This window comes from Sus scrofa, chromosome 6, assembly GCF_000003025.6.
Source record: "Sus scrofa isolate TJ Tabasco breed Duroc chromosome 6, Sscrofa11.1, whole genome shotgun sequence".
Lineage (NCBI taxonomy): Eukaryota > Metazoa > Chordata > Mammalia > Artiodactyla > Suidae > Sus > Sus scrofa.
Window position 1 is genome coordinate 82,986,757 of NC_010448.4, and position 26,294 is coordinate 83,013,050.

Sequence of the window (26,294 nt, forward strand, 5' to 3'; positions counted from 1 at the left end):
TCGGGATCCGAGCCGCATCTGCGACTTACACCACAGCTCACAGTAACACCGGATCCTTAACCCACTGGTCAAGGGCAGGGATAGAACCTGCAACCTCATGGTTCCTAATCAGATTTGTTAACCACTGTGCCACGACAGGAACTCCTGTACCACATCTTCTTAATAATTATTTTAGATCACTTTTAAAATTATCAAAAAACTGGGAGTTCCCATTGTGGCTCAGTGGGTTAAAAACCCAGCATAGTCTCTGTGAGGATGTGAGTTCGATCCCTGGCCTTGCTCAGTGGGTTAAGGATCCAGTGTTGCTGCAAGCTGTGTCATAGGTTGAAGATGCGACTTGGACCTGGTATTGCTGTGGCAGTGGTGTAGGCCTACAGCTGCAGCTCCAGTTCAGCCCCTAGCCCGGGAACTTCCATATGCTACAGGTGCAGCCATAAAAAGGAAAAAAAGAAAAAAAAGGATGATCAAAGAACAAAATGAGCAGGCTGTGCCACAAGCTAAAAGGTGACTGACTCTGTGAGAGTATAAGAAAAACATCAATCCTACAATATAAGTAAACCTGTAATCTTTTAAATCCCCTTTTCCCTTCTCTTCTTTTTCAAAAGGGGAGAGTGCACCGAAACCTTACGGAATCGGATCAGAGAATTAGAAGCAGAGGGCAAAAAGCTCACGATGGACATGAAGGTGAAAGAAGACCAGATCAGAGAACTAGAACTGAAAGTCCAGGTAAAGGGAGAATAGCAGACTTCATCGCACTTGAATTCCTCTTCCATCTTAGGTTTGCACTCGGTGCTTCAGTGTGGAGATGCTGCCTCCAAATCTCATTGCTGAAAATCTCTGCATGAAAAAAGCTCTCATCTTGTCTAACTCAAGTCATATTTAATTTTGCTAGATTCTAAGACAAGCCAGAAATGTTGCTGGTCCTTGACGTTTTATACCAGAATTTGACTTACTGTAGATTTATTGGACTTTTTCAGGTTATAGGTCAGATTAGTGTCCTTTGGAACTTATATGCCCCTTCTTAGCCCTGAGCCTCTGTCTGTCACCAGGGAATTGACCATTCTGGATGGCTCTGAGCCTTTTAGATGGCCACTCTGGGCAGTGTGTGGTGAGGAAAGCTGCCAGTTTTAGAGGCTGTATGTCCTTTGTTGGCTCTTCAAAGGGACATTTAAAACTGATGTCATATGTTGTAAAGTTACAACAATTGGAATCATATGGAATCCATAAGAAATCAATGGCAGGTCAGTGGAGTAGAATAGATGGCCCAGAGATAAAGCCTCAAGTGTGCAGTGAAGGTGGCATCAGAAATGGACAAAACAGCAAGGGTTAGTAAAAGGCTTGGTAATAGCTAGATAATAAGAAAAAATAAAATAAAACTAGATGTTCATCTCATACCACACAAAATGATATTCTAGATGAAGAGTTGAATGCAGGAAAAAACAGGAAAAAAAAATTCTGTTTTAAATCATATAAGTAAAAAATAAATAAATAAATAAATTGGGGGTCGATATTGCAATAAATATTATAAATAAGTAATTAATGTTCTCAATATGTAAATAGCTAATAAAGAGTGCTAAGAAAAGCTCAGATTTACAGAAAAATAGGCAAAGAATATGAATAATTCACAGAAGAAATATAAATGACTTAACGTAGAAATATATCCTCATCGATCACCAAAGACAGATTAAAATTAGATATCATTTACCTTCTGTGCAATTAGCAAGGAATTTTTAAATGGTAATATCAACCTGGGTGAGTATGCAGTGGCCTAGTCCTCTTGTGTTGCTGATGGAAGTGTAACTTTCTAGAAAAGGTCATGTGTTTTTAAAAATATTTCCCTCAGACTCCAGCCTAAGGTAAATATTTAAAAATATCACCAGTGGTTGATATACAAAGATGTTCATCATAGTGGTATATAAATGCAGAAAATACTGAAAATAGTGTGAGATTAACAATGTGAGATTTGCTTAATAAATTATATTACACATATAATTATATATGTGCAGGATTATATAACCAATACAAATTGCATATTCAAAGAACTGTTGAGATACATAAGTTTTTTAGAAAAATAGTACATACTGTGTGATTTCCTTTATGCTAAAAGATACACGTATGCTTTAAAAAAAAAACTAAAAGAAAATAAATCAGTTTTTGCAGCATTGAAATTTTGGGTGATTTTTATTTTCTTCTTTGAACTTTTATATATTTTTTAATTCACTATAATAAGTTTGGCTATAATAGCTGATTTTTTTTTTTTTTTTTTTGGCTACACTCACAGCACGTGGAAGTCCCAGGCCAGGGTCAAATCTGTGCCACAGGTGTGGCAATGCTGGATCCTTAACTTGCTGCGCCATGAGGAAACTTCTTAGCTGATGTTTTAAGTGGGCTTGTTTTACCAGTGTGCCCTGTCAAAATACTTAACACTTTTGCAATTTTTAGTGCAGGTTGAGAGTAAAGTTTTGGCAAATTTGACTACAGCATTATGGCAACATTTGCAATTGGCAACCAGGAAAAAGTTCTTTGTGGTTCTGAATTAGGATTGTAAGAAAGTCTTTTATTTGGAGACAGATTCTACTGTTATCTAGAAACAGCCTGCACAGTCAAGAGCTTTTGTATGTGCACATTACTGTGTAAATACATTTGCACTCCCTCTAAGCGGTGAGGGCTAAACTCATGAAACACCAAGATTCTGTGTTCTCGGGATCAGGTCAATAATAGTGGGATTTTATTTGTGATTTCAGGCTAATTTGTAGGCATCCATGCCAAAACTGTTTTTGTAACATTGCTCCTTTGATGCTGTCGATAGGAGCTTCGGAAGTATAAGGAAAATGAGAAGGACACCGAGGTGTTAATGTCAGCCCTCTCAGCCATGCAGGATAAAACACAGCACCTGGAGAACAGCCTGAGCGCAGAGACACGAATCAAGCTGGACCTGTTCTCTGCACTGGGGGACGCAAAGCGACAGCTGGAGATTGCCCAAGGTAGGAGAGCAGTGGGCCCAGGTCAGGCGGCGTGGGTGAGAATGCCCAGTGCCCGGAGCGCAGAGCCCCTTTAGAGCTCAAACCAAAGTTTCGGTTTCCTCTTCAAGTGCCTTGATAAGTGCCTACCATGGACACTGGGAATCATTACATTAATTCATTCTGCAGACATATTTTGAGATGAGACCATATCAAATGCAGGGCACACAGAGAAGGGGATGAGTCTCTGTGCTCAAGGAGCTCAGAGTGTTGTTGAAGAAATAAATAGAGAACTGCAGTCACCAAAAGTTGCTGATGTAACAGGATGTCTGGGGGCTATAGGAACATAAAGAGGCAGAGACTAAGCCAGTCTGGGGGTGGTCAGAGAGGGCCACTTCTCTGGGGAGCTGATGTTTGAGCTGGGTCTTGAATGAGGAGAAGACGGTTAACCCAGTGAAGAAGTCCTGGGGGTGAGGGGTAGAGAGGCATCTAAACAGAAGAAACACCTCAGGTAAGGCCAGGGAAGCTAGGAGGGCCTGATGTGTGCAGAGGGGCAGCTGGCTCTGCTTGGCTGGAGTGAAGGTTGCAGATGAGGGAGTGGTGGGAGGAGAGTCTGGAGAGCAGGCCATTCACTCAGCAGATATTACTGAGATCTGCTGTGTGCCAGGCACTATGAGGAGACAGACAGTAATAAGCAAATATGTAATATGTGATGGGTGCAGTGAAGAAACAAAGCAGTGATGAGGCAGTGTGTGGTGTGTGTGTGTGGTGTGTGTAAGTATGTAGGGCTGCTGGTTTGACATGGAGGACATGGAAGATTCTTTGATAGGTAGCATTTGACCGAGACTGAGGGGAAGTGAGAGTGAGAGCCATGTGAGTCTCTTAGGGGGAAGCACCAGTCGGAGAGAGCATGCGTGGTGGCCTGTGGGGCTTCGGCCTCGGTGATGGGGAGAGTTGTCAGCAGGAGCCACCTTCTGCCAAACTTTGCAACCCATGGAAGGAATGTTGGACTTGATTCTGAGTGCTGTGGAATGCTTTGGGAGGTTTCTGAACAGAGGCCTGACATGACGTGATGAAAAGAAATTGAGATTTTGTTCAAGAAATTGATAAGCCACCAATAGATTACTGAAAAAAATTTTAAGCAGTTGACTTAGTAGAAGGAAACTATTTCACACTTAGTATTCACACTTACTCTTTGTAAATCTTTATACTAGAAGGCAAAGGGGAGACAAAGATGAATAAGACATGGTCTAGTTGGGGGTCCACTGAGGTGGTAGTGTTCAAATTTTTGGGCTTAGGGACCCGGACCCCTTTGCACTCTTAAAATTATTGAGAACCCCAAGGAGGTGTTTTTCAAGTGGATTATACCTAGCAGTATTTACCTATTAGAAATTAAAACCTAAAACATTTATTAATTCATTCAAAGATAACATAATAAACATATTACTTGTTAATGTAATAACAGGGAGTTCCCGTCGTGGCGCAGTGGTTAACGAAGCCGACTAGGAACCATGAGATTGCGGGTTCAGTCCCTGCCCTTGCTCAGTGAGTTAACGACCCGGCGTTGCCATGAGCTGCGGTGTAGGTTGCAGACGTGACTCGGATCCGAGTTGCTGTGGCTCTGGCGTAGGCCGGTGGCTACAGCTCCAATTAGACCCCTAGCCTGGGAACCTCCATATGCCGTGGGAGTGGCCCAAGAAATAGCAAAAAGACAAAAAAAAAAAAAAAAAAGAAAAAAATGTAAATAACACTTTTATGAAAAATAGCTATTTCTCAAAACAAAAATTTAGTGAGAAAAGTGGTATTGTTTTACATATATAGCAAATCTCTCTTATTTCTGGCTCCATTTCTACATTCAGTCTGTTGTAATTTCACTTGCCATATTGCTTCTGGAAGACTCCACTTGCACTTGTGAAGGAATGAGCATGAAGAAAACAGATAATATCTTAGTATTTACATGAGGTCAGCGTGGACCCTATGAGAAGTACTGCCCTGGGGAAAGCCACACAGCAAGGCCTGCTGCCGCTAGATAAGAGGCAGATGGCTTGGAAGGGAGGGGCCGTCGAGTGGACTTTGAAGGATGAATTCTGAGAGCAGAGATGGCAGAGCACGTCGTTACCTGAGGAAACGGTGTCAGTGAAGGAAAGAAGGAGCTGAGAGTGTCCGGGTGAGCAGTCCAGTGACCTCAGACTGTGGAAGAAGAGAATAGCAGATGAAGAGGCCCGTGGGTGAAGCCGTGCTGGAGGATGTGTCCCTGGAGTTTCGGGAGGAAGCGGGTACTGTGTGCTGGCAGGGCTGCTGGGACCACAGAAGGAGAGCAGAACAGATGAAAGGAATGAGAAGAAAGAATGAGTTTGGTTTGGGATGTTTTGATCTGGAGTTGTCTCCCAGACACTGGGCTGAAAGATCTTCATCAGTCAGTGGGAATTTGGGGCCTAAACCCCAGAGAGGGGGTCCAAACCCCTGGGGTGGCAGAGCAAGAAGATGAGGGTTGAGAATCAGGCTTACTAATCGGTGGACTCAAGGAAAGGCATTTAAAAAGAGGAGTCCTGGGAATCCTGCGTTAAATCCAAACGTGTGACCTTGCACTGTTTTTTTTGCCTGCCTGGCTCACCTCCCTGAGCAGTGGGTACCCTCTCTCTGCTCATCCCGGTTTACTTGGACTTGCACATGTGGAAGAGGTTGCCTCCCAGAGTGAAGCAGCATCTGGCCTCAGAGTAGCTGAGGGGAGCTCAACTTCCCAGCACAGATTGTGTATGCTTCATTGCTGGCCCAGGAAATTCTTGTAAAACGATGAAGAAGCAAAGAGAAATGTCTTTTCCAAAGCTCTGGGAGTGTTTGCACGTTACTGATTAAAGCAGTCAAACTTAAATCTGCGTGGAAGAAAAGATACAGTGGCTCATAGATCAGATGTCGTTCGGTATTTTATTCATCTGAGGTGAATTTCTTCAAAGGGAGGGAGGATACTTGCTGCTTACCTGAAGCCCAGGGGACATGAAGGAAGCCAAGGGAGCAGCTCCCTTCTACTGCTCTTTACTGCCGCCTTCCCCCTACTTCCCGCCACTGTCACGCTCATGCTTGGAATATTCTGATAAGAACCCAACTTTGTAATTTAAATCAAACCCCTTGTTGGTTTTCTCCTTCCTACTTTTTATGTCATTTGATTCATCCTGGCTCCAAAACTTTCATCTCTACTGTATCATTTTTTAAAATATGCTGCCACACGCTCTTACGTTTCAAGTATGTTACCATCTTCTGTAGGACTCAAAGTGAGTGCAACTCAAATACAACCCCTTTCTTTCTTCAGTACTTACATTTCTGAAGGCTACTCCTGAGTGTTCTTCCCCTAGTAGACAAGGGGGTGTCAAAGTGTGATGGAAATGAGGGCTTTGGAACAAAGTGTTTCTGGGCTTAAATCCCCCTCTACCTCTTAATAACTGAGCGACTTTGGGCGAGTTACATGACTTTCAGGGCCTCAGCTTTCTACTTGGCTGGGCGCTAGGGCCATAGCAAAGGGAAAAAGGAGACACAGTCTGTGCCCCAGGGAGCTCATGGTCCAGTGGAGATATGGAGGACACATCAGCACCTAAATGAATAGTCCCAGGGGACAGAAGAATGCAAATTCGGGGTTCCCAATATGGCTCAGTAGTAACAACCCCAGCTAGTATCCATGAGGATGCGGGTTCAATCCCTGACCTTGCTCAGTGGGTTAAGGACCTGGTGTTGCCAAGAGCTGTGGTGTGGGTCGCAGATATGGCTCAAATCTTGTATTGATGTGGCTGTGGCATAGGCTGGCAGCTGCAGCTTCAATTCGACCCCTAGCCTGAGAACTTCCATATGCCGCAGGTGCAGCCCTGAAAAAAGGCAAAAAAAGAAGAAGAATGTAAACCCTGCCGCCAGACTGTGTAGTTGTTGTTTTTCTTTTGGGGCTGCCCCATAGCATATGGAGTTCCCCGGCCAGGGATTAGATCTGAGCTACACCTACACTGCAGCTGCAGCAGTGCCAGATCCTTTAAGCCACTGTGCTGGGCCAAGATCGAACCTGTGTCCTGGTGCTGCAGAGACACCACTGATCCCGTTGTGCCATAGCAGGAACTCCAAATTGTGTAGTTTTGACTCCTGGCTCTGTGACTCAATTTCTCTGTGCCTCATTTTCCTCATCTATAAAATGGATGATGTTAATAATTCCCACCTTATAGGTTGTTGTGATAAATAAATGAGTTAGTCTGTACAAACACTTAGAACAGTGCCGGGCACATATGTGTTAGCTGCTGTGATTATTATCATTATTACAAAGAATAAACTAACGCAAAGGAAAGCTTAGTTGAGGATCGAGGAGTTGCAGGCTGGGGTAGCATCTGATCTAGATGGAAAGATCAGGGAGTTCCCGTTGTGGTGCAGTGGAAATGAATCCAACTAGTATCCATGAGGGTGTGGGGTCGATCCCTGGCCTCCCTCAGTGGGTCGGGGATCCAGTGTTGCTATGGCTGTGACATAGGCTAGCAGTTAGAGCTCTAAATCGACCCCTAGCTTGGGATCTTCCATATGCTGTGAGGCAGCAAAGAAAGGAAGGAAGGAAGATCGCTTGATCGATCAGTCAATCGATCAGGGAAAGCTTTGTGAGGAAGTAGAAACAAATCTCATGAGTTCATGGCACAGAGAGTGGGAGAAGCACAGAAAGGAAGGCAGCCCTGAGGCAGGCAGGAGTTGGTTGCATTCCTTGGTCTGACACTCATAGATAGTCCTTCCTACTAGAAAAATATTCTAGCTCAAGAGATGGAGCCATAGTTCAAAAGCAGCACCTGCTTAGGCTGCCCTGGTGGCTGCCGAGCTCAAAGCATGGTGCCTGGAGATGGAGCTCTTTGCTTTATCACACCTGCATGAACAGAATCCCTGTTCACCTGTATACCATGGCCCACAGGCCGGATCTGCCACCTGTTCTTGTACCACCTATGGGCTAAGAATGGTTTTACATTTTTCTATGATTTAGAAAACAGCAGAGCACAACAAAGACAGTTTATGGTTCATAGTGCTTAAAATATTTGCTATTTGGCTCATTCCTGGAAAAATGTGTCTCCCTTACAAACCATCAAAGCCAAAACCAAGAAGTTCTTGTCATGTCTCAGAGAAAACGAAGCTGACTAATATCCATGAAGACACAGGTTCCATCCCTGGCCTCACTCATTGGTTTAAGGATCCCACATTGCTGTGAGCTGTGGTGTAGGTTGCAGACACGGTTCAGATCTGGTGTTGCTGTGGCTATGGCTGTGGCTGGCAGTTACAGCTCCAGTTCTACCCCTAGTCTGGGAACTTCCATATGCCAAGGGTGCAGCCCTAAAAAGACCAAAAAAAAAAAAAAAAAGCTGGAGCCAAATCCATTTGGGATTGTGGGATTGATTGGCCCAGGAGGGCATTGTGTGGGGGGAGCCTTCCCTTCTCACTAAATGGATGGTCTTTGATCTTCCAGGACAAATTCTTCAGAAGGACCAGGAAATCAAGGACCTCAAACAGAAGATAGCCGAAGTCATGGCCGTCATGCCCAGCATAACGTACAGTGCTGCCACCAGCCCCCTGAGCCCTGTTTCCCCCCACTACTCTTCCAAATTTGTGGAGACCAGCCCCTCTGGACTTGATCCCAATGCCTCTGTTTACCAGCCCCTGAAGAAATGAAGGCCAGCAGTGTGTTTTGTCCAACCATTGGGTTTTCAGAAGGCATCTCAAAGGAGCGTCTCTGGCAGTCAAGATAAAAAAAGTTTATATTGTATTTTGTGGGACTGTATATGTTGTCGTTTTTTAAAAGGGGGGAAAGATAACATCCAAGTCCGATTAGAACTGCCCATCAGTTTTTCTTGTAAATTTTTAGAAGACCTCACAGAACTTTGCAGTTTATTTTTTTCGGCCAATACATTAAAACCATTCTTGGATTTCCAGTAGCCAATTTTGCCTTTTATGTATTCTTACAGTTTCCTCTTGAAGAAAAAAAAAGCAGAGTTTTTGCTTCTCAACCCTTTATTTTTGTTCTGTTTTGTTTTATTCTTAAATCAGCAAGCAAAACCTGTACATTGGATTCACATGGGATGATAATGAAAACTTTTAGTTTTTAGTGTGAAAAGGTTAAATAATCTAACACAGCTTTGATCTTACAGCTGCATTAAAGAAGATGATTATTGATATTGCAGGAAACAAAAATTGATTACCCCTCCAAGGACCAAACAGATTCAAGGGGTGTCATTTCAGCTGAGGGCAGAGCCTCAGGTGATGAGACGAGCTGTGAGAATATAACAAGGGTTGTGTCTGAAGTGTGTGTTTTCCCATCGGTGTGTTTAGTCCCAGAAAATGGCTCGCAGCAGTCTTGTTCACAGTGCCTTGGGAAAAGACATTTCAAGAGGAAACTTGACGATTTTAAACAATAGCCCCCTTCACCATCATCTCTCTTCTCTATGTATCGAGCTCACTACGGATCCTGCTGTAAAACTGGTGGGTAGCTGGGCTGTTCCCTCCCACCAGGGCCGCACCTTCTGTTTCCTTTCATAGAAAGCACCACAGTGTTCTGGACTTGGCTCGAGGCGAGCACCACGGGAAGGGGAGCTGGCCGGGGTTTGCCTTCGAGAGACTGCAATGACAGCTAATAAAAAGCTGCAGTTCTAGGTTTTGTTTTGTTTTTTAAAATTTCATTTAACTGTGCTTTCCACTCTTCGTCATCTTGTGTTTGACGATTTCAAAGAAACTTGACAATTCCTCAGTTCTTGTGCCAAGAAGGGTTTTTTTTTGTTTGTTTGTTTGTTTGTTTTTTTAAAGAGTTTAAATCTCAAAACCGCACAAAGATTTTGGTTTCAAGTGTATATTATACATTGGTAGAAAAGTGTTTGCACTGGCAAGCCTTGGAAGTGTTTAAGAATCAGGGTGGGGGGTGGAGGGTGGGACTGGGAGAGGGAGGGGCAAAGCAAAATTGTATTTGGAAACTAGGAAAATTAAGGAACCAAATAGATTGGTTTTGCTTCCTTGCCATGGATTCTGGAAGGACATAGTTCTTCTAAAATTTCCTGTTAATTGGCATGTATGTCTCATTTAAAGCAAATTAAGTAGGACAAGCAAGTCAGCAAAATAGAAGTATTAAAAGAATCATCCTTTTAATCACAGATCTTATTTTGGGATTAAAAACTTCTAGCTTTAGCCAGGTGTGCATGTTGCTGCCATTTTGCATTTTTGAATCATCTTGTGTAATTGTCACCATGAAAGTGTTATTCAGAATTGTCATAGATTTTTTTTCATCTTTGTGCAAAAACATGGAAAATTGTCACTGACTTTGTGTTGAGGTTTCCCCCATTTTGCTGCCTTTTGGGACACTATTTTGGTTAAATACTTGGTCTTGGCTGCATTCTTTTTTTTTTTTTTTTCCTGTGGGGTTCAAAAGAATAAACATTTTCTTACAGATAAACTAGTTTTCTGCCTTTTTAACTTTTCAGGAGGGCACGTCAAGGTAGACTGTTGAGCTCGGGCCTTGGATTCTCACTCCTGCTCTGTCCTCATTTCAGCACCCACTTCAGTGGCAGTGTCCCGTGCAGCGGGCGGGCGCAGGTACAGGATTTGGGGTGAGTCCACCAGGGGCTCAGGTAGTTTTAGTTCTAGTCTTAACATAGGGTGGATCCATTCTCAATCCTCCCTCCCTCTTCCTTCCCCGCCTTTCCTCCTTCCCCTCCCCCCTCCCTCTTCCTTTCTCTCTGGCATCTGTTTAGAACCAAGACTGACTTGTTTTCTGGTCTGACCTTCCTTTTCTAAAAAAAGCCAGTTAGGGGTGGGGTTGGAGGTAGTTGGTGAGACATTTTTGAGAGCCAGTTTCCTTCCCATTTTCCAGAATCTCGTCGGGCTGCTTTGTGACCAGCACCCTATTGGGTTTCCTATGTGTCACAGATCCTGAACTGCCCTCGCAGGTAACCTCTTCGGTAGTCCTCCCTTGTTTCTAGAGGCTTTGTTTTTGTCCTCTGAGAAGCCAGCTGCCTCTCTCGGCCTTTGTTACAATTGATCTTGGCTTCAGTTTTGGAAAATACTGCTCTTGGCACCTCACCCCCTGTCCCTGTGGCTGGATAGCCTTCCTGAGTCTGGGCCGTTGAGGCGCTTGCAGACACACCACACTTGATACTGGGAGCAGCGCTCCCTGGGGAACCTCCTCGGCCTGGCATTTGCCTTCGCCTTCCCTGAAGGCATGTGTCTGCCTCCAGCATTCTCACTGTCATGTTCTTTTCCACCAAAGAGCTCTCCAGTTGTTTGTGTTATTTTAGGCCCATCATAAAATGGTTCCCTTTTAGTACAATATAATTTATTACATGCCATAAAACAGGATTTGCCATTCTGGATGGTTAAATAGCTAAGGAAAGAATGGACTGCGTGTGCTTTGGCTGAATAACCTCTTTGATGACATCTCCTAACTTGACAGAAGGAAATACCTGTTGTGTGCCCCTTCCCTCAGCATCTTTCCAAGACATCTCACAAGATGAGAATGAACGGTTCCTCAGGCTCCCAGCCTGAAGGCAGGGCAGAGTCCTTCTGCCCTCCCAGTTCCCCAGGCTCCCTGGGCTGTATTAACCGGGCTGTGCAAGGCCACCTGGATGGGCTGAACATGCCTCACAACTGCTCTCAGGTTGCTTCTGGCAAAATTCACACCACGCCAAAGGGAGGTGAGGAGGTAAACCGGAAACCCACCTTAAAGCCAATGAATGCAGTGAAGGCCAGCCAGGCAGCTGTTTTCAGGTGGGCCGCAGTAGCTAGACCTGGCTAGGATAAGGAGCCCCTGAGTTCTCGAGATGCCTCCTTGGCTGTGACTCAGTGATGCTGACTGCTGAGCAGGTTTCTTCACAGGCCTGCCTCTCCCCTCTGCAAAGCTCCTCGTCTGCTCCAGGCCTAGCCAAGCCCTGTGGATGGGAGTCTGCTCCCTGCTGTGCCCCAGCAATCTGTGACCCCCTCCCCTTAACCTCTCTGGGGTGGGGGCTGTTTCCTCACCTTTAAGAAGGAGAATTGTTCCTGGCTGCCCTGACTGCAGAAGGAGCTGCTGTGGGAATTAGGTGAAGTGACGACAAACAGGCTCTGCCAGCCAGGGCCTCCAATGGCGAGGTCAGGGGCTGAAGCTGGCAGTGGTGGTGAGGCGGGGCCTGCCTGGAATCCGAGTTCCCAGCAAGCCCCGCCCCGCCCTCTGCGGCCTGACTCCCTGGGGAGCTCCTCACCAGTGTGGTCCACACCTCGGGCCTGCCCCGCTTCAATGTCTCCAGGTGATTCAGTTGTTTATGCATAGTTTAGAAGCCCCAACCTGAGCTGACTTTCCTAATTCGAAGACTCAACACTGTCCCTCTCTGCTAGTTCAGAAGCAGCCAACACTCAAAAGCAGACAAAGCTTCAAAAATTAAGAGCTTAATTGATGAGGGGCAAGCTGGAGATGGAAATCTCAAATGTTACACATTTTCCTGCTTTTGTTGTCTCTCCCCTCCATTACAATGTAAACTCTACAAAGGCAGGAATTTTTGCTTGTTTATTTACTGCTATAACCCCAGAACCTAGAGCAATGACTGCCACGTAGCATGTGCTCAATGAATACTTACTGAATGAATATAGTTAATTAATAGATTAGACATGTAACCTGAAATACGGTGTCTTACCTGGATCAGAACACCCCTGCAATCATACTATTCGAATGACAGTATAAACAGAACTCTTTCTAGGAGAGGAGAAAATTTGAAGTGGAATATTCACCGTGACATCTTCCATCTGCCTGTCTCGAGTTGCTGCTGAAGCCTTGTTTTGCTTGATTTGTCTCTACAAACTCCTGCTTGACTTTGCCAGGTGCGAAGATTTCCTAAACAGCTGGATGCCCTGAGAACAATCACGTCTCCATCAGGAAAACCTCACTGCTGGAAGCTGCTGGGGGCCTAGCCGTTTTTAGCCAAGTGGCGCCTCAGACCCGATTTCCCCAAGTGCTGGCACCACTGCACCTGACCTCAGTGTGGGGCTTTTTCATTTTGACAGTCTTCAAATTGTAAAACAGAAATCCTTCTCCAGGAAGGTACCTGCTTAAAGACTGATCCATTTGCCCAAGGGAACCACATTTCTTTTCTTGGCTCCCTTCTTCTTTGGGCTTACTTTGTTCCTGCTTTAGTCCTACTTCAGTGTTTGCCTTTCATTCCTCTGCCTCTGCCTGAAGTTCGTTCTTTTTATTCCCTCAGGATGGGCTTGCTAGGGTTCTGGAATCATCTGCCATTATACCTCTGATCTCTGTCCTAAGAATCCCAGGCTTAGCATCAACATGGTGTGGCCTTTTAAGCCCCATCCAAGAAGCTCAGACAGGTTTCCTCTGGGCCATGGTCCATTCTGCCCCTGTTCCGAAGCTCTGCAAGCCTCCAGACACCTTCTGGCGGGGACTTCAATGAGGTGTGTTTGGCCGGCGGTGTTGTCAGCAGAGTCGGCTTTTCAACATTCCCTTCCCCTTTGTCCTCAGAACTTGTGCTGTTTTGGCACATTATCTGGTACCAGGCCCACATTTACCTAAAACAGTGGTTCTCAAACTTTAGGGTTCATCAGAAGTGCCTGCTTAATGGCTTGTTAAAATGTAAATTGCCGCGCCCCCACCCTCGGAGATTCTGATTCAGGAGGGTTGGGAGAGAACGTGAACATCCGGGTTTTGAACAAGTTCCCAGGTAAGGCTTCGTCCCTGGGACCCCCTGTGGGAATCACTGACTGGAGAGCAAGGCTGGGCCCTGGGGCCCAGCCCTGCCTGCAGCCAGCCCCTCTGGCTGCCACTAGAGGGCACATGCGGTCTTAGCAAGAGGCCCTCTCACCTCCAGTGCCAGCTCCACTGGACAGCAGAGGTTCTTCCCTAAAGATTTCTTTCTTTTTAATTATAAGTTTTGTTACTATGTATTAGGAAGAAATACTGATTTTAAAAAATAAGACAGGTTCTCAAAGTCTGTCTCTGACAATCATTAATGGTCTGAGGGACCAGCCTTGCGATGGAACTCAGAGTTCCCACTGTAGCGCAGCAGAAACAAATCCGACCAGGAACCATGAGGTTGCGGGTTCGATCCTTGGCCTTGCTCAGTGGGTTAAGGATCTGGCATTGCCATGAGCTGTGGTGTAGGTTGGAGACGCGGCTCGGATCCTGCATTGCTGTGATGTAGGCCAGTGGGGCTGCAGCTCTGATCAGACCCCCTAGTCTGGGAACCTCTATATGCCATGGGTGCAGCCCTAAAAAGGACAAAAAGATAAAAAGACATGGAACTCTGTTTCCATAAAGACTTCCAGGGGCATCCCACCCCCCAGCACAGTAAAGCGGGGACTTTCTTTCAGAACATCCTAGAATCATTCTGTATTCAGAACCCAATTATAGGTGATTTTCATTTTCTTCTTTATATTTCACTGTATATTCCAAATTTTCCACAACAAATTTACTATTACCTTTATAATAAAAGTAATGGTTTTTGAAACACATTTTAAATGTAATTAAAAGCCAAAACAGCAACAAAGCATTTGAAAGTGGGAGATTTCTAGATTTTGTTTTGTTTTCTACTGAGAAGGGCAGATCTGACATCCCTGGGCGGGGTCTGGACGAAGCTGGCCTCAGGCTACACCCTGTCACTCCTTAGAACCACCTGGGGAGCTCTTAAAACTGCCCAGCCCAGGGGCCCTCCCCTGCGAGCCTGATGTAACCAGGCTGGGAGGGACCTGGGCTTTGTTTTGTTTTAATTCCACAGCAGTTTCTAAGGTACAGCCGGGGTGGTGAAACTGGGAATTAGAGGAAATGAAAGGAAGCCTGGTTCCTGGCTGGGGCCTGGGGCCTCAGAACAGGGGTTGTGGGTGTTTGGGGGCCTGGGGCCGGGCAAGGACCCTAAGGTGTTTCCCTGAGCTGTCAGAGAAGCCAGTCTCTCTGCCCACCTTCCCCATGGAGACCTCATGGGCTCTCTTCTGCCTTCTGGCCCTAGGGTGACCCTTCAGGCCCTTGTCATGGGCTCCTTCTGCCAGCCCCCTTTATCACACTGATCTTCACCCCCTCCCCGTTTCCATAAAGAAATTCTGTTAGCATCACCTCAAATTTGTTACTGTTTGTCTGATCTGAGGTGTTTGTATTGCAAGCTGTAGACTCGGACTGTGGCCACTATAACTCCAAAAAGGAATTGAGACCAAAAAAGACAATAAAATAAAATAAGGAGTTCCTGCCCTGGTGCAGCGGAAACGAATCTGACTGGGAACCATGAGGTTGCGGGTTCAATCCCTGACCTTACTCAGTGGGTTAACGATCCTGCGTTGCCGTGAACTGTAGTGTATGTCGCAGATGCAGCTCGGATCCTGCATTGCTGAGGCTGTGGTGTAGGTCAGCAGCTGTAGCTCTGATTTGACCCCTGGCCTGGGAACCTCCATATGCTGCAGGTGCAGCCCTAGAAAGACCAAAAAAAAAAAAAAAAAAAAGGCAAAAGGGAATTGAATGGAAAGGGATGGGTGTACACGGTTGTGGAAGTTGAGAAGCCAGCTGGGAAAGATGGGAGGGAGTCAGCCAGTCAGCCTCTTGGCTCTCAGAGGCAAGAACTGCTCAGCGGGGCCCCAGCCCTGCCCCTGAGTGAATGAGTCCATGACCCAGCCTCTCTTGAGCAAGATCCTGTGGTAGACGCATATTATTGTTCCCCACTGGCCACTCCAGCCCCACCGAGGATTAACCACCCACCCTCCCGGCTATCACCTGGCTTCTGGAATGTGAATGGACGTCCCCTGTGCCCCATCTGAGCCAAAGCTTTAAATGCACCTGAGTGGTTCAGGCTCGCCTCTGGCTCTCTGTCAGGAAAAGAGTCCTTCCCACAGAGGGGCCACACGTGGCTGGGAGCTGAGCTGAGTCAAAACCAACCCTTAGACCCGTGAACAACAACAACAAGAACGTTACTGGTGGAGGCCACTGAAATTTGGGGGCTGTTTGCTGCCACAGCTAAAGCTGACTGATACAGAGGAAGAGCGGAAGCCTGAGCCCTCTGCCCTCCCCTAGGCTGAATCCTGGGGTGCAAAGTGGGGCTCTGGGACCCCTCAGCTTCATGGTGGGGAACAGAGCTGTGTCCCCCGCCCCAAGTCCTCAAGAACCAGCGGGATTAGCCCAGCAGAGGCGTCTCAGGTGTCCCTGGCAGGCAGAGCAGTGGATTCCACGGGCCTTTGTTGGGGAAGCCCTTGCGAAAGGCTGTCTGCCTTGTCAGTCCAGGCGCTGAATAAACCGAATTCCTTGTGAGAGCAGAGGGGGTGATGTGACCCCACCCCTCAGGATGCCTTCTGTCAAACAGAGCCTGGACCAAGTGCCTAAAATCTCTGTGCCTCACGTTCCTCCTCTGTGCAATGGCGATGACAAAAATGGCCTCCAGGTCACACTTTTGCTGGGAGAATTCAGCCGAGTGGTACCTGCCAGGCCCTGGGCACTCACCTCACCTCTCAGGTCACTAAGTGCTTTCGGCTCTTTTAGGGGGAGCAAACGAGAAGTGGGCTGGGGAGTTTGTTGCAAGGATGATATGAGCTGAGGCATGTGCATCTCTAAGCTCATTTAAATGGCCACACATGGTGTGTGTGTCTCCACGCATGAGCATTCACCCCTGCCCCCGAGGTGATCTTACCTCCCCAGGTTTTAGAGTTTAAAATTGTGTTTCCTCGCTGATGACTCTGACTTTCCTAATCTTCAGTTTAGCCCTGACTCCTCAAGGCCAGACTTGTATTTCCAGATGCCTCTTGACAATTCCTCTGGGATGTCTCACAGGCACCTCTGATTCCATATGATTAAACTGAGGTCCTAACTGCCTCCCAACCCTCCCTCCCTCCGTCCTTCCAGTCGCTCCAGCTGTCCCTGGATCCTCCCCGACTCCTCTCTTTCTCTCACGCTACATACCTTGTCTGTTGGCAGATCCAGTCAGCCCTACCCTGGAAATAAAATATTTCCAGAACTCAACCTGTTCTCACCTCCTCCTCTGCTACCACCCTGGTCTGACCCACTACTCTCTCGCACCCGGCCTTGTGCAGGAGCCTCCTCATGTTGACGAAATCTCGGCTGCACTGTACACCAACGCCAAATAGAAACATGGAGACAGAATTGGAGGAAACAGAAAAAGGAGTTTTAATTGCCAGGCAAAGGGGAACACAGCAGGCTAGTGCCTCAAGGATGGTGTGCCCCCTTAGAGGGGGTAGTGAGGAGTCTTAGAGTGTTTGAGGAGCAGGGCGTGATCAGCTTGTGGACACTTTCCTGACTGGTGGGTGGTGAGGTCATTGGGAGTCAGAGTCATCAACCTTCTGGTTCCAACTGGTCTGGGGTCTACGTGCTTGTGGGCGGCATCCAGTGGGCTTCTTCCACCTGGTGGGGGCTTCAGCACCTGCAAAACAGCTCCAAGGACGTGGCTCAGAATATTCTCTATAACCTTCGACGACGAACTGAAGGTCCTTGACTTTGTTCAATGGCTGAATTTTTATTACTGTTTTCTTTTTTCTCTGTACTTTCTCACTTCTCTGATTAAATTGGTTCTTTGACTAAAGTTTTTCTATAGATCAAAAGGCAGGTGGAAGATAGGACTGGGGGCCACCCTGGGAAGCCCTCGCAGGGTCCCACTCACTCGCTTACACTCACTGACCTTCCTGCTTCAGCTCTTGCCCCACAGGGTCCAGTTTCACAGGGTCCAGTTTCAACAGAGCAACCAGGGAGATGCTGTTAGATTACAAGCGAGATGGTGTCAAAGACTCTTCCAATGGTTCCGAATATACTTCAGAGCGAAGAAACGTCCGTACAAGTCCCACCAGCCTGAACACAATTCATTCCCCACCTACCCCTCTGATCTCCTCCCCTCCCCCTCTCCCGCAAACTATGCCTCCTTGCTAATCCCACCAGGCACATGCCTGCCTCAGGGCCTTTGCACTTGCCGCCACTCTGCCCTCCTCCATTTTTGGATAAACATTTTATTTTAGAAGAGTTTTAGATGTGCAGAAAAATTGATAAGGTAGTAACAGAAGTTCTTGTACCCTCCCAGCTTCCCCTGTTATTAACGTCTTACACATTGTACATTTGTTACAGTTAAGGAACCAATTATTAACTAAAGTCCACACTTAATTCAGATTACCTCAGTTTTTACCTAATGTCCTTGTCCTGTGCCCAGATCCCATGTAGATACCACATTACTCTTGCTCATCACATCTCTTTAGGTTCCCCTGGGCTGTAACAGTTCTTTTCAAATGTCTGACTCATCTCCTTACCTCCTTCTGAGCTTTACTCAAGTGTCACCTTCTCAATGAGCCCTTCTCTGTCCAGGAAACCAAACCATCTCTAGCCTTCTCTGCTTTCTTCTCAGTATTTGTTACTATCTATCACGTTTTAAATTTTTACTTATTTTGTGGTTTGTCTGTCTCCCTGGCAGAAAATATCAGTTCCATGAAGACAGGGATTTTTGTCTGTTTTATTCACTGCTGTATCCCTGGCACTTAGTATTATGCCTGGCACATAGTAGATGCTCCATAAATGTTTGCTGGATGAAAGACTGAGCCCTAGAATCTGACTGCAAGCCCCGGAATTCCCTCTCCATCCCTATTCTGCACTTCCTCCCAATAAATAAGAGAAGTATCTCTGAGCACCTCCCTCCTAGGGCCCCGGGTTCCCTACCCTCATTTGTTTTCAGGGCTGGTAGAGTTATCTTGTCCTCATGGGTGAGGAAACAGGCTCAGAGAGGCAGGGTCACACAGGCAGGGACCTCCTTCAATCTACCAGCCTCCCAGAGACATCCCTCTCCAGCAGCCTGGGATTCCTCGGGCAGTGAGAGGGAGGGGCTTTGTGCCTGGGTTTGCAGAGGGATTCAGACCAGTCAGAACGCCCGCACGGTCAAGGAGGGGTCTAGTGCGCAAGCGTCCTGCCTGGGTCAGCTCCTCACCACAGCTCTGGGCAGGCGGACAGACCGAGGCCCTGGCCAAGCTCACACAGCCAACCAGAGCAGGAGCGGGCGGGGAGGCAGGACGGGCGGGGTGGAAACAGCAGCTCCCCAAGTGAGGTGAGAGTTTGTCCTGTGGTGTGTGCGTTCTCAGCTTCAGGTGACAGGAGCGAGTGGGCGAGAGTGGCCGCGTCCAGGTACCCCGCCTTCTTCCACCTGGATTCAATTCTCTCACCTTCCTAACCTGCAGGCGGCTGGAATTGATGCCTTCCCACTTCCGGGTGGAGTCAACCCACCCATGACGTGCTTCAGACTGCTTTGATTGGTTCAGGGGTGGACACTCAACCCCATGAGGGCCAATGAGATGTGAGGAGATATTAGCAGCTTTCTGCAAGAGCGCTTCCCTTCTCCCCCACCCGAACCGCCACGTGGTGCAAGGCTTTGTTCAAGGTGGCCGAAGCCATTTTTGCCAAGCTGTCGTGGGTTGTCCACGAGGCAGTGGGCAAAGAGCCTCACTCACAGGCTGGCCAGGGTGAAGAGGGGAGACAAGGCGGTGCTCCACTACCAACCACAGGGTTTAGCACGTACTAAGGGTCCCATAGATAGCTGGCATCTAGCTGTGGTAAACTTGTCCTGAATAAATGAATGCATGGACGAATGATGTCTGCCCTCAGCTCTCCATCCCAAATGAACTGCTGAACTGGACTTGTTAGCTTTCCTTCAGCTGCTCTCCTGTCCCAAGTGTCTCTAGTCTCAGCTCCCTAATCTGTGTAATGAGTGTAATAATAGTATTTGCCTTCTAGAATGATTGTGGGAACTGAATGAATTTAATATATGTACGTAGTAGGTACACAACACATATCAGTTATTATTATCGTCATCATCATCTCCCTCTGGTTGCCTCTGTTTTCTCACCGTTGAAATGGGAATTCATCTATTTGTTCAACGAACTGCTGGTCATTATCCATGTGACAGGCATTGTGGGAAAGGTCTGGGGCGGTTATAGAGATACAGGAGCCAAGGGCTCTGCCTGGAGGAATTAACCTTCTGGCGTGGCAGGCAGGCAGAGTTAACTCAGCGGGAGGAAAGCCGGGGCATATGGCAAATCTACTGTACTGACCTGGGGTGACCTGGGGTGGTGAGAAGCTATCTCCAAAATCAGGCTGAGGTGAGGGTTGGGACAATTCCATGTCCCCTGCTCTTTCCAGTATGTTGAGTTGGCATGACAACGTTTGGAGTGGGTTCCAGTTGTTGACCAGCGCCAGACAGAAAGGGAAGGTAGACCACTAGAGAGTCCAAGGTTTAGGGAAGGTAGATGGATAAAATTAAGGGCCAGGGAAGAGCAAACCAACTTCTATACCAGATATTTCTCTTCTAAAATAGAAGAGATTTTTTTTGAAAAAAAAAACCTTGATGTAATATGTACATCTAATTTTTTATACTTTTGTCTTTTTTGAAAAATGAGTGAAATTTTTATTTTAATAGAGGTTAATATCTGAGTGGCCAAATGACGCCACCTTGTGGTAGCATACTAAAGTCACAGGTTGTTTTATTTGTTTTGTTTGAGATGAACAAAACACCACAAGCTCAACTTTTGGACATGATCAGAGACACCAAAGCCATGCCTCCAATTCCTCCTTTCCCCACCCCTTTACGGTCTTTCCCCCTTTTTTTTTTTGGCTGCACCCGCGGCATGTGGCAGTTCCCTGGCCGGGAATGGAACCTGTGCCACAGCAGTGACAATGCCAGATCCTTAACCCATTCAGTCACAAGAAAACTCCCCCCCACCCCTTTATTTTATTTTTTATTTTTTGCCTTTTTAGGATCTAACCCACAGCATATGGAGGTTCCTAGGCTAGGGATCAAATCAGAGCTACAGCTGCCAGCTTATACCATAGCCACAGCAACACAGGGTCCCAGCTGCATCTGCAACCCACACCACAGCTCATGACAACGCCAGATCCTTAACCCACTGAGCAAGGCCAGGGATCAAACCCAAGTCCTCATGGATACTAGTCGGGTTCGTTAACTACTGAGCCACGATGAGAACTCCCTTCACTCCTTTATTAAAACCCAACTTCCATAGTTGATGCTCCTAAGTTCCCAGTTTTTTGCCTGAGCCACACCTGCCCGTTTCCCAGCAGATAAGCAAACCTGCTCCTCCTCTTTGTCTCTTGCCCGCCCTTCACTAGGCTTGGAGAGCCTCAGCCCCATCTTACTCCAGCTCTATATTTGCTCTAACAAGTCTCCCAGCCCTTCTTAGCCCAGCCTGAAAGGGGAATGTGAGACTATGGAGAGACCCTAGTCCAAGTGCAGATGGTACACTTGGACCGATGTGGGTTCAAATCCCCACTGACCACTTACTGGTTGTGGTCTCTGGACCTCTCTAAGGCTTCTCTGAGCCTCAGATTCCCCATCCGAAAAATGAGATTCCCCATCTGAAAAATGAGATGGAGTCTGGATTCAACAAGAGACCTTTTCTTTCTTTTCTTTTCTTTTTTGTCTTTTTAGGGTCGCACCTGTGGCATATGGAAGTTCCCAGGCTAGGGGTCTAATCAGAGCTGCAGCCACCGGCCACAGCCACAGCCACAGCAATGCCAGATCCGAGCCACATCTGCAAGCTATAACGCAGCTCACAGAAACACTGGATCCTTACCCACTGAGCAAGGCCAGGGATTGAACCCACATCCTCATGGATACTAGTCCCATTCTTAACCCGCTGAGCCACAATGGGAACCCCCTCAACAAGAGACTTCTTGTTCTTTCTTCTACATGTCTTTCTGCTTCTCTTTCTGCAGGGGTTGGAATGGGTGGGGACCAAGAAATGATGGGGAGAAGTAGGGCGGAAGAAGAGCCCTTCCGCCTCAAGGGCCCCCCTCCAGAAACGGCGAAGGCCTGGCCTTGCCTGGGGCTCTTTCACAATGTCCTTCCCAGGCCGCCCCCATCCTAGCCTATCCGGTCCTCTCTCCAGCTTTCTTCAGAGCCTGTCCCTAACACCCCATATCATCTTATAATCGATCCTGACACTCAGCACTTGTCAGAGTCATCAGTAATCTGTCCCCTTCGCGCTGAAGGGGCAAGGAATGAGCACAGGTCCATTGGCCTCTCCTTGGGGCCCAGAGAAGGCGATGCTTAACCTTCTCAAGTGTCTCCTAAAAGGTAGCGCTCCAGACTCAGGGGGAGGGGAGAAGTTTTGAAGCTGGGCTTCCCCACCCTTGGAAGCCACCAGAGAGCCTTGTCCTGAAGCACAGGACACCAGCCTCTGCTCCCCTGCTGGCACTGCCTGGATCTTCTGTGTGGCCTTGGATAAGTCACTTCCTCATATTCCTCATCTGCAAAAGGAAGCTCCCCAGAAGCCGTTGCAGCCCCCACAACACGGCTTCTGGGGCTGGGAAGGGGAGGCAGGGCCAGGCGTCCTCTCCCTTCCGCTGCCTCCTTGGGAAATGCCAGGACCCCGCCTGGGGGAGGAGGCCCTGCTTCCCCTGGGGAGGAACATCCCCAGGGGACTCTGTGAGCCTCCCCCACACTCGCTATGGGCAGCCAACCCAAGTGCTGTATTAATTATTACCAACTCCCCCTCGGGAAGCAAATTCAGAATGAGGTCACCATAGTAACCCAGACAGTGGGCACTGTGACCAAATTTTTAAAGGGTTCAGCATGTTCCAGGCAAATTACCTCTCAGTGGAAAAGAAAAAATTGGGGCCTCAATCCCACCCCTCGGTGGCCTGGGGAGCCCAGGCGCTCGCCTTCACCTGGAGAGGCTGAGGAGAGGGCAGGGCGGAGAGGCCAGGGCAGAGCTCAAAATGGCATCTGAGGTCCTGAACGAGGCCTGGCCCGAGAACCAGAGGCCCTGGGTGTAGTCCCAGCTCTGGCACCGTCTTGTTCTCAGCCCCAGGCTGGCACCCTGTCCTCTCAGGGCCTCCAGGAAGCTTCACCCAGCAGTATATCTTCAAAGATCAAATAATTGATTAACGTTACAAGTAGGGGGGAGGGGGGAGGCCAGGGAGTTGGGGTGTTTTGTTTTGTTTTGTTTTTTTCGCTAATCAGGTCTCCAAGGCAGACAGACCACCTGGCTTCACATCCCACCTCTGCCTCCCAGCAGCTGTGTGACTGTGGGCCCCGCCGAGCTTTCCTTCTTTACTTGTGAGAGAGGGGCAAACAGTGGTCCCTCCCTTCAGGGTGGTTGTGAGGCTTCAGTGAGCTAACTCAGGGCAAGTGCCTAGCGAGGGGCCCTGTGCACAGCAGGTGCTAAGGTCATCATTGCTGCTGGGTCTCGTGGGCCGGACTCCACGCTGAGCAGGTTCCACATGATCCAGCACTGCATCCTCACCGCCTTTCTCCCATGCAATGATTGCTGTCATGAAGCCCATTTTACAGCTGTGGAAACTAAGGTGAGACAACTCACTGAGGTGTACAGACACCCAGGGGGCGGGGCCTGGATTCCGACCCAGGTCTGTCTGCCTTGAGTCTGAACTCAAGCCCTCAACCACTCCCTACACATCCTGAGGATGAAATGAGACAGGTCTTGAAGGCCCAACATAAGTGTGTGGCATACAGTTGGTGCTTATTAAATGGTGGTTTCGTGTTACAGCCGCTGTACTGTCCCTGACCTGTGTCTTCTGGGGCCTGGATACCTGGATCTGGTGGGTTCAGGACTTCCCTGGCTCAGGCACTGATGGGGGAATTGGAAGACCCCTCTTTAGGCCAGTGCATCCCTGGGACCCTCGCTGCCCCCACACTATGGGGACACAGACGGCCGGGAGCTGCCTCTGACCTCATCCCAGCCTAGCCACTCTCTGGCCTTCCTGGCCTCCCCAAACCCCTCCTGCCAGGTCAGCCTCCCTCCCTGCCCTCCCCTTCCAGCCACCCCCAGGCAAAGCTGGCTTTCCCAGGACAGAATGGGGTCAGGCCTGCTAAGTGATAGATGGATTTAATAAGCAGCCATTCCTACCAGCATCCCACTTGCCCTCCACTGTCCCAGGCCCACATAGGGGCCAGCATCAGCCTCCTCCATCAGGGATGAGCCGCAGAGGGATGGAGACCCCTCCCAGGTGGCTCAGGGCCCAGGTGCCCAGAGCAGCTGAAAACTTGGGATAGGGACCCCTCATTCTAGCCCTTCTCCCTGATGGTGGTATGACCTTGAGCTAATCATTGCTATTCTCTGAGCCTCAGTTTCTCCATCTGCAAAATGGAGTGAATAATGCCCACTGCCTGCCTCATGGGGTTGCCTAACTGCCTGAGCCAGAAGCAGAAGCCTGCTCTCTTTGTAAATCTCCACACACACAGAAGATATGATTCTGGTTACTGATCGTCTTGGCTGCTCTCTGGGTTGGGTTCCCCCAGAAGCAGGCCTGAGACAAGACGAGAGAGGTTCTCTCAAAACTTCTTGTGCAACGATGCCCAGGTGGGGAATCAGTAAAGTGAAGCAGGGAAGGAGACTCCAATTCAGGATGTGCCAGTCAGTGGGCTACAGGCCAGCAGCCTACAGAGGCTGGGCCCTCCCGGAGACTTCTGGGAGGCAAGGTAGAACAGGCTTCAGATTTGTCCTGATCAAGATGTGAGAAGCTGGCCTTTTTTGTGGGGGGCAGCACCAGCATCATATGAAAGTTCCCAGGCTAGGGGTCAAATCAGAGCTGTAGCTGCTGGCCTACACCACAGCCACAGCTATGCCAGATCCCAAGCTTCATCTGTGACCTATACCACAGCTCACAGCAAAGCCGGATCCTTGATCCACTGAGCGGGGCCAGGGATCAAACCCTCATTTTTGTGGATACTAGTCAGTAGCCACTGAGCCACAACGGGGACTCCCACGAAGCTGGGCTATTTACGTACCAGCCCTCATCCATCTGGGTTGAGGCCTGCTCCCTAAGACCCTTGGCTGCTCCCCAGCATTTCCAGACCTCCTGGAGGGGGGCCACGTGTGCCCACTGGGCAGAGAAGGCCCTCAGAGGGATACAGGTACTTACATAGGAGAGTCACGTGTGCAGCAATGGTGATGCTGAAAGGATGCAGACAGGCCTCCATGTACACGAGCTCATTCATTTTTATCTTCACATCCACCTTTGAGGGAGGTACTTTTTTGCAGATGATGAAAGTGAGGCTCCGAGAGGCAACGTTGACTTGCCCAAGGCCACGCAGCGCAGAAGGGGTGAGGCAAGTCTTAGAACTGGCTACAGGGTCTTTGGTCTTTCCACTGCCTCACAGATTGGCAGGACTCATTTGCATGTGGGTTGCAGCCAGTAGCATGCTGAGAAGTGTTTAACCACAGGAAAAAAAAGCCCTGGCTCAGAGTGTTTACTGGTTGCCATGGTGTAACTACTCCCACCATGGCCAATTTCAAGCTACCAAAGTGATGTCTGTCACTGAACACAGAGGTGGGAAAACAATTGGCTCTCATGAGCTGGTATGAGCTGGATCCAGTACACCACTGGTTGGAGTATTTTTGGTCTCATCTCCTACCCAGCATAGCTCTCAGTTCCCATCAAACTGAATTTCTCTTTAGGGTGCAAGCATATCGCACCTGTTCTAGCTGCCACCCCTTTGTTTCCACTGTTCCTTCCCTCTGGAATGTCCTTTCCTTCCTCTCCCTGTGTCCAAATGGTATTCACCTTTTCAGAGCCTGCTCTGGTCTCAGGTCCTCTATGCCGTATTAGTCAGGATAAGTACCACGAGCTGCTCTAACAAACAACCCCACACTCACAGTAATTTAGCTCAATCTAAATGTATTGCCTCTTCGTCCTGCAGTGCAGAGGACGTTCTTCTCACCCTGGAACCCAGATTCCTCCCATTTTTACATGCTACCATCATCCACACTCTAAGCCTAGTTCACCACAGGCATGGGAGAAAGCATGGAGGACCCCACGCAGTCTCATGGCCAGCCTTGAAACTGATACTCATCCTTTCTACCTATTTCGTTGGCCAGAACTACCCCTCCTGACAGTAAGGGGGCCAAGAAGGATGGCTTAACTGGAAATGCGATTTTCTTTCAAGGAGAAAATGACACAATGCCAATTAAACAAAACCAACTTCTGCTTCTACTTCCCCAACTTCCACAGTCCAACCAACCTCTTTCTCGTCTAGATTCTTCCAGAACATACCGTCCACAAACTGTTTTCTTTGGTCTTTGACTCAGACTGCCAGGCATGGTTGCTGGGTTGGTCTTTGCTGCCTCCATAGACTCACTGAGCTGAGCTATGAAGGGTCCCTACAAGCAGAGTTCCTGATGCTTGTTCCAGGTGTGAATCACTTGTGGATTCAGAGCTTCTAGGCCTTTTAATGCAGGTAGGGGAAAGAGCCCAGCAATCAGTATTTTTTACCAGCTTGTTAGGTCGTTCAGATGTGCAGCTAACATTGGGACCACTGATCCAATCCAAAGATCCATTTCATGGATGTGGACACTGAGTCCCAGAGAAGGGGAGGAATTTGCCCT

The 26,294-nt window shown here is 48.1% G+C and overlaps 1 protein-coding gene and 1 long non-coding RNA gene across 2 annotated transcripts in view; one reads left to right on the forward strand and one right to left on the reverse strand.

Moving 5' to 3' along the window:
- The window catches only part of TMEM57 (transmembrane protein 57), a gene marked incomplete at its 3' end in the record, with an annotated part of 61,606 nt that extends 52,674 nt beyond the window's left edge, over nucleotides 1-8,932 (forward strand). The window contains 3 exon segments of the mRNA NM_001038646.1: nucleotides 606-726; nucleotides 2,810-2,984; nucleotides 8,428-8,932. Coding sequence (NP_001033735.1) covers nucleotides 606-726; nucleotides 2,810-2,984; nucleotides 8,428-8,630 — 499 coding nt within the window.
- LOC106510636 lies at nucleotides 16,790-26,089 on the reverse strand. Its single transcript, XR_001309272.2, has 3 exons — nucleotides 24,832-26,089; nucleotides 19,986-20,151; nucleotides 16,790-17,658 (listed from the first exon to the last, which is right to left on the reverse strand). It is a non-coding gene; the product is annotated as an uncharacterized LOC106510636 (long non-coding RNA).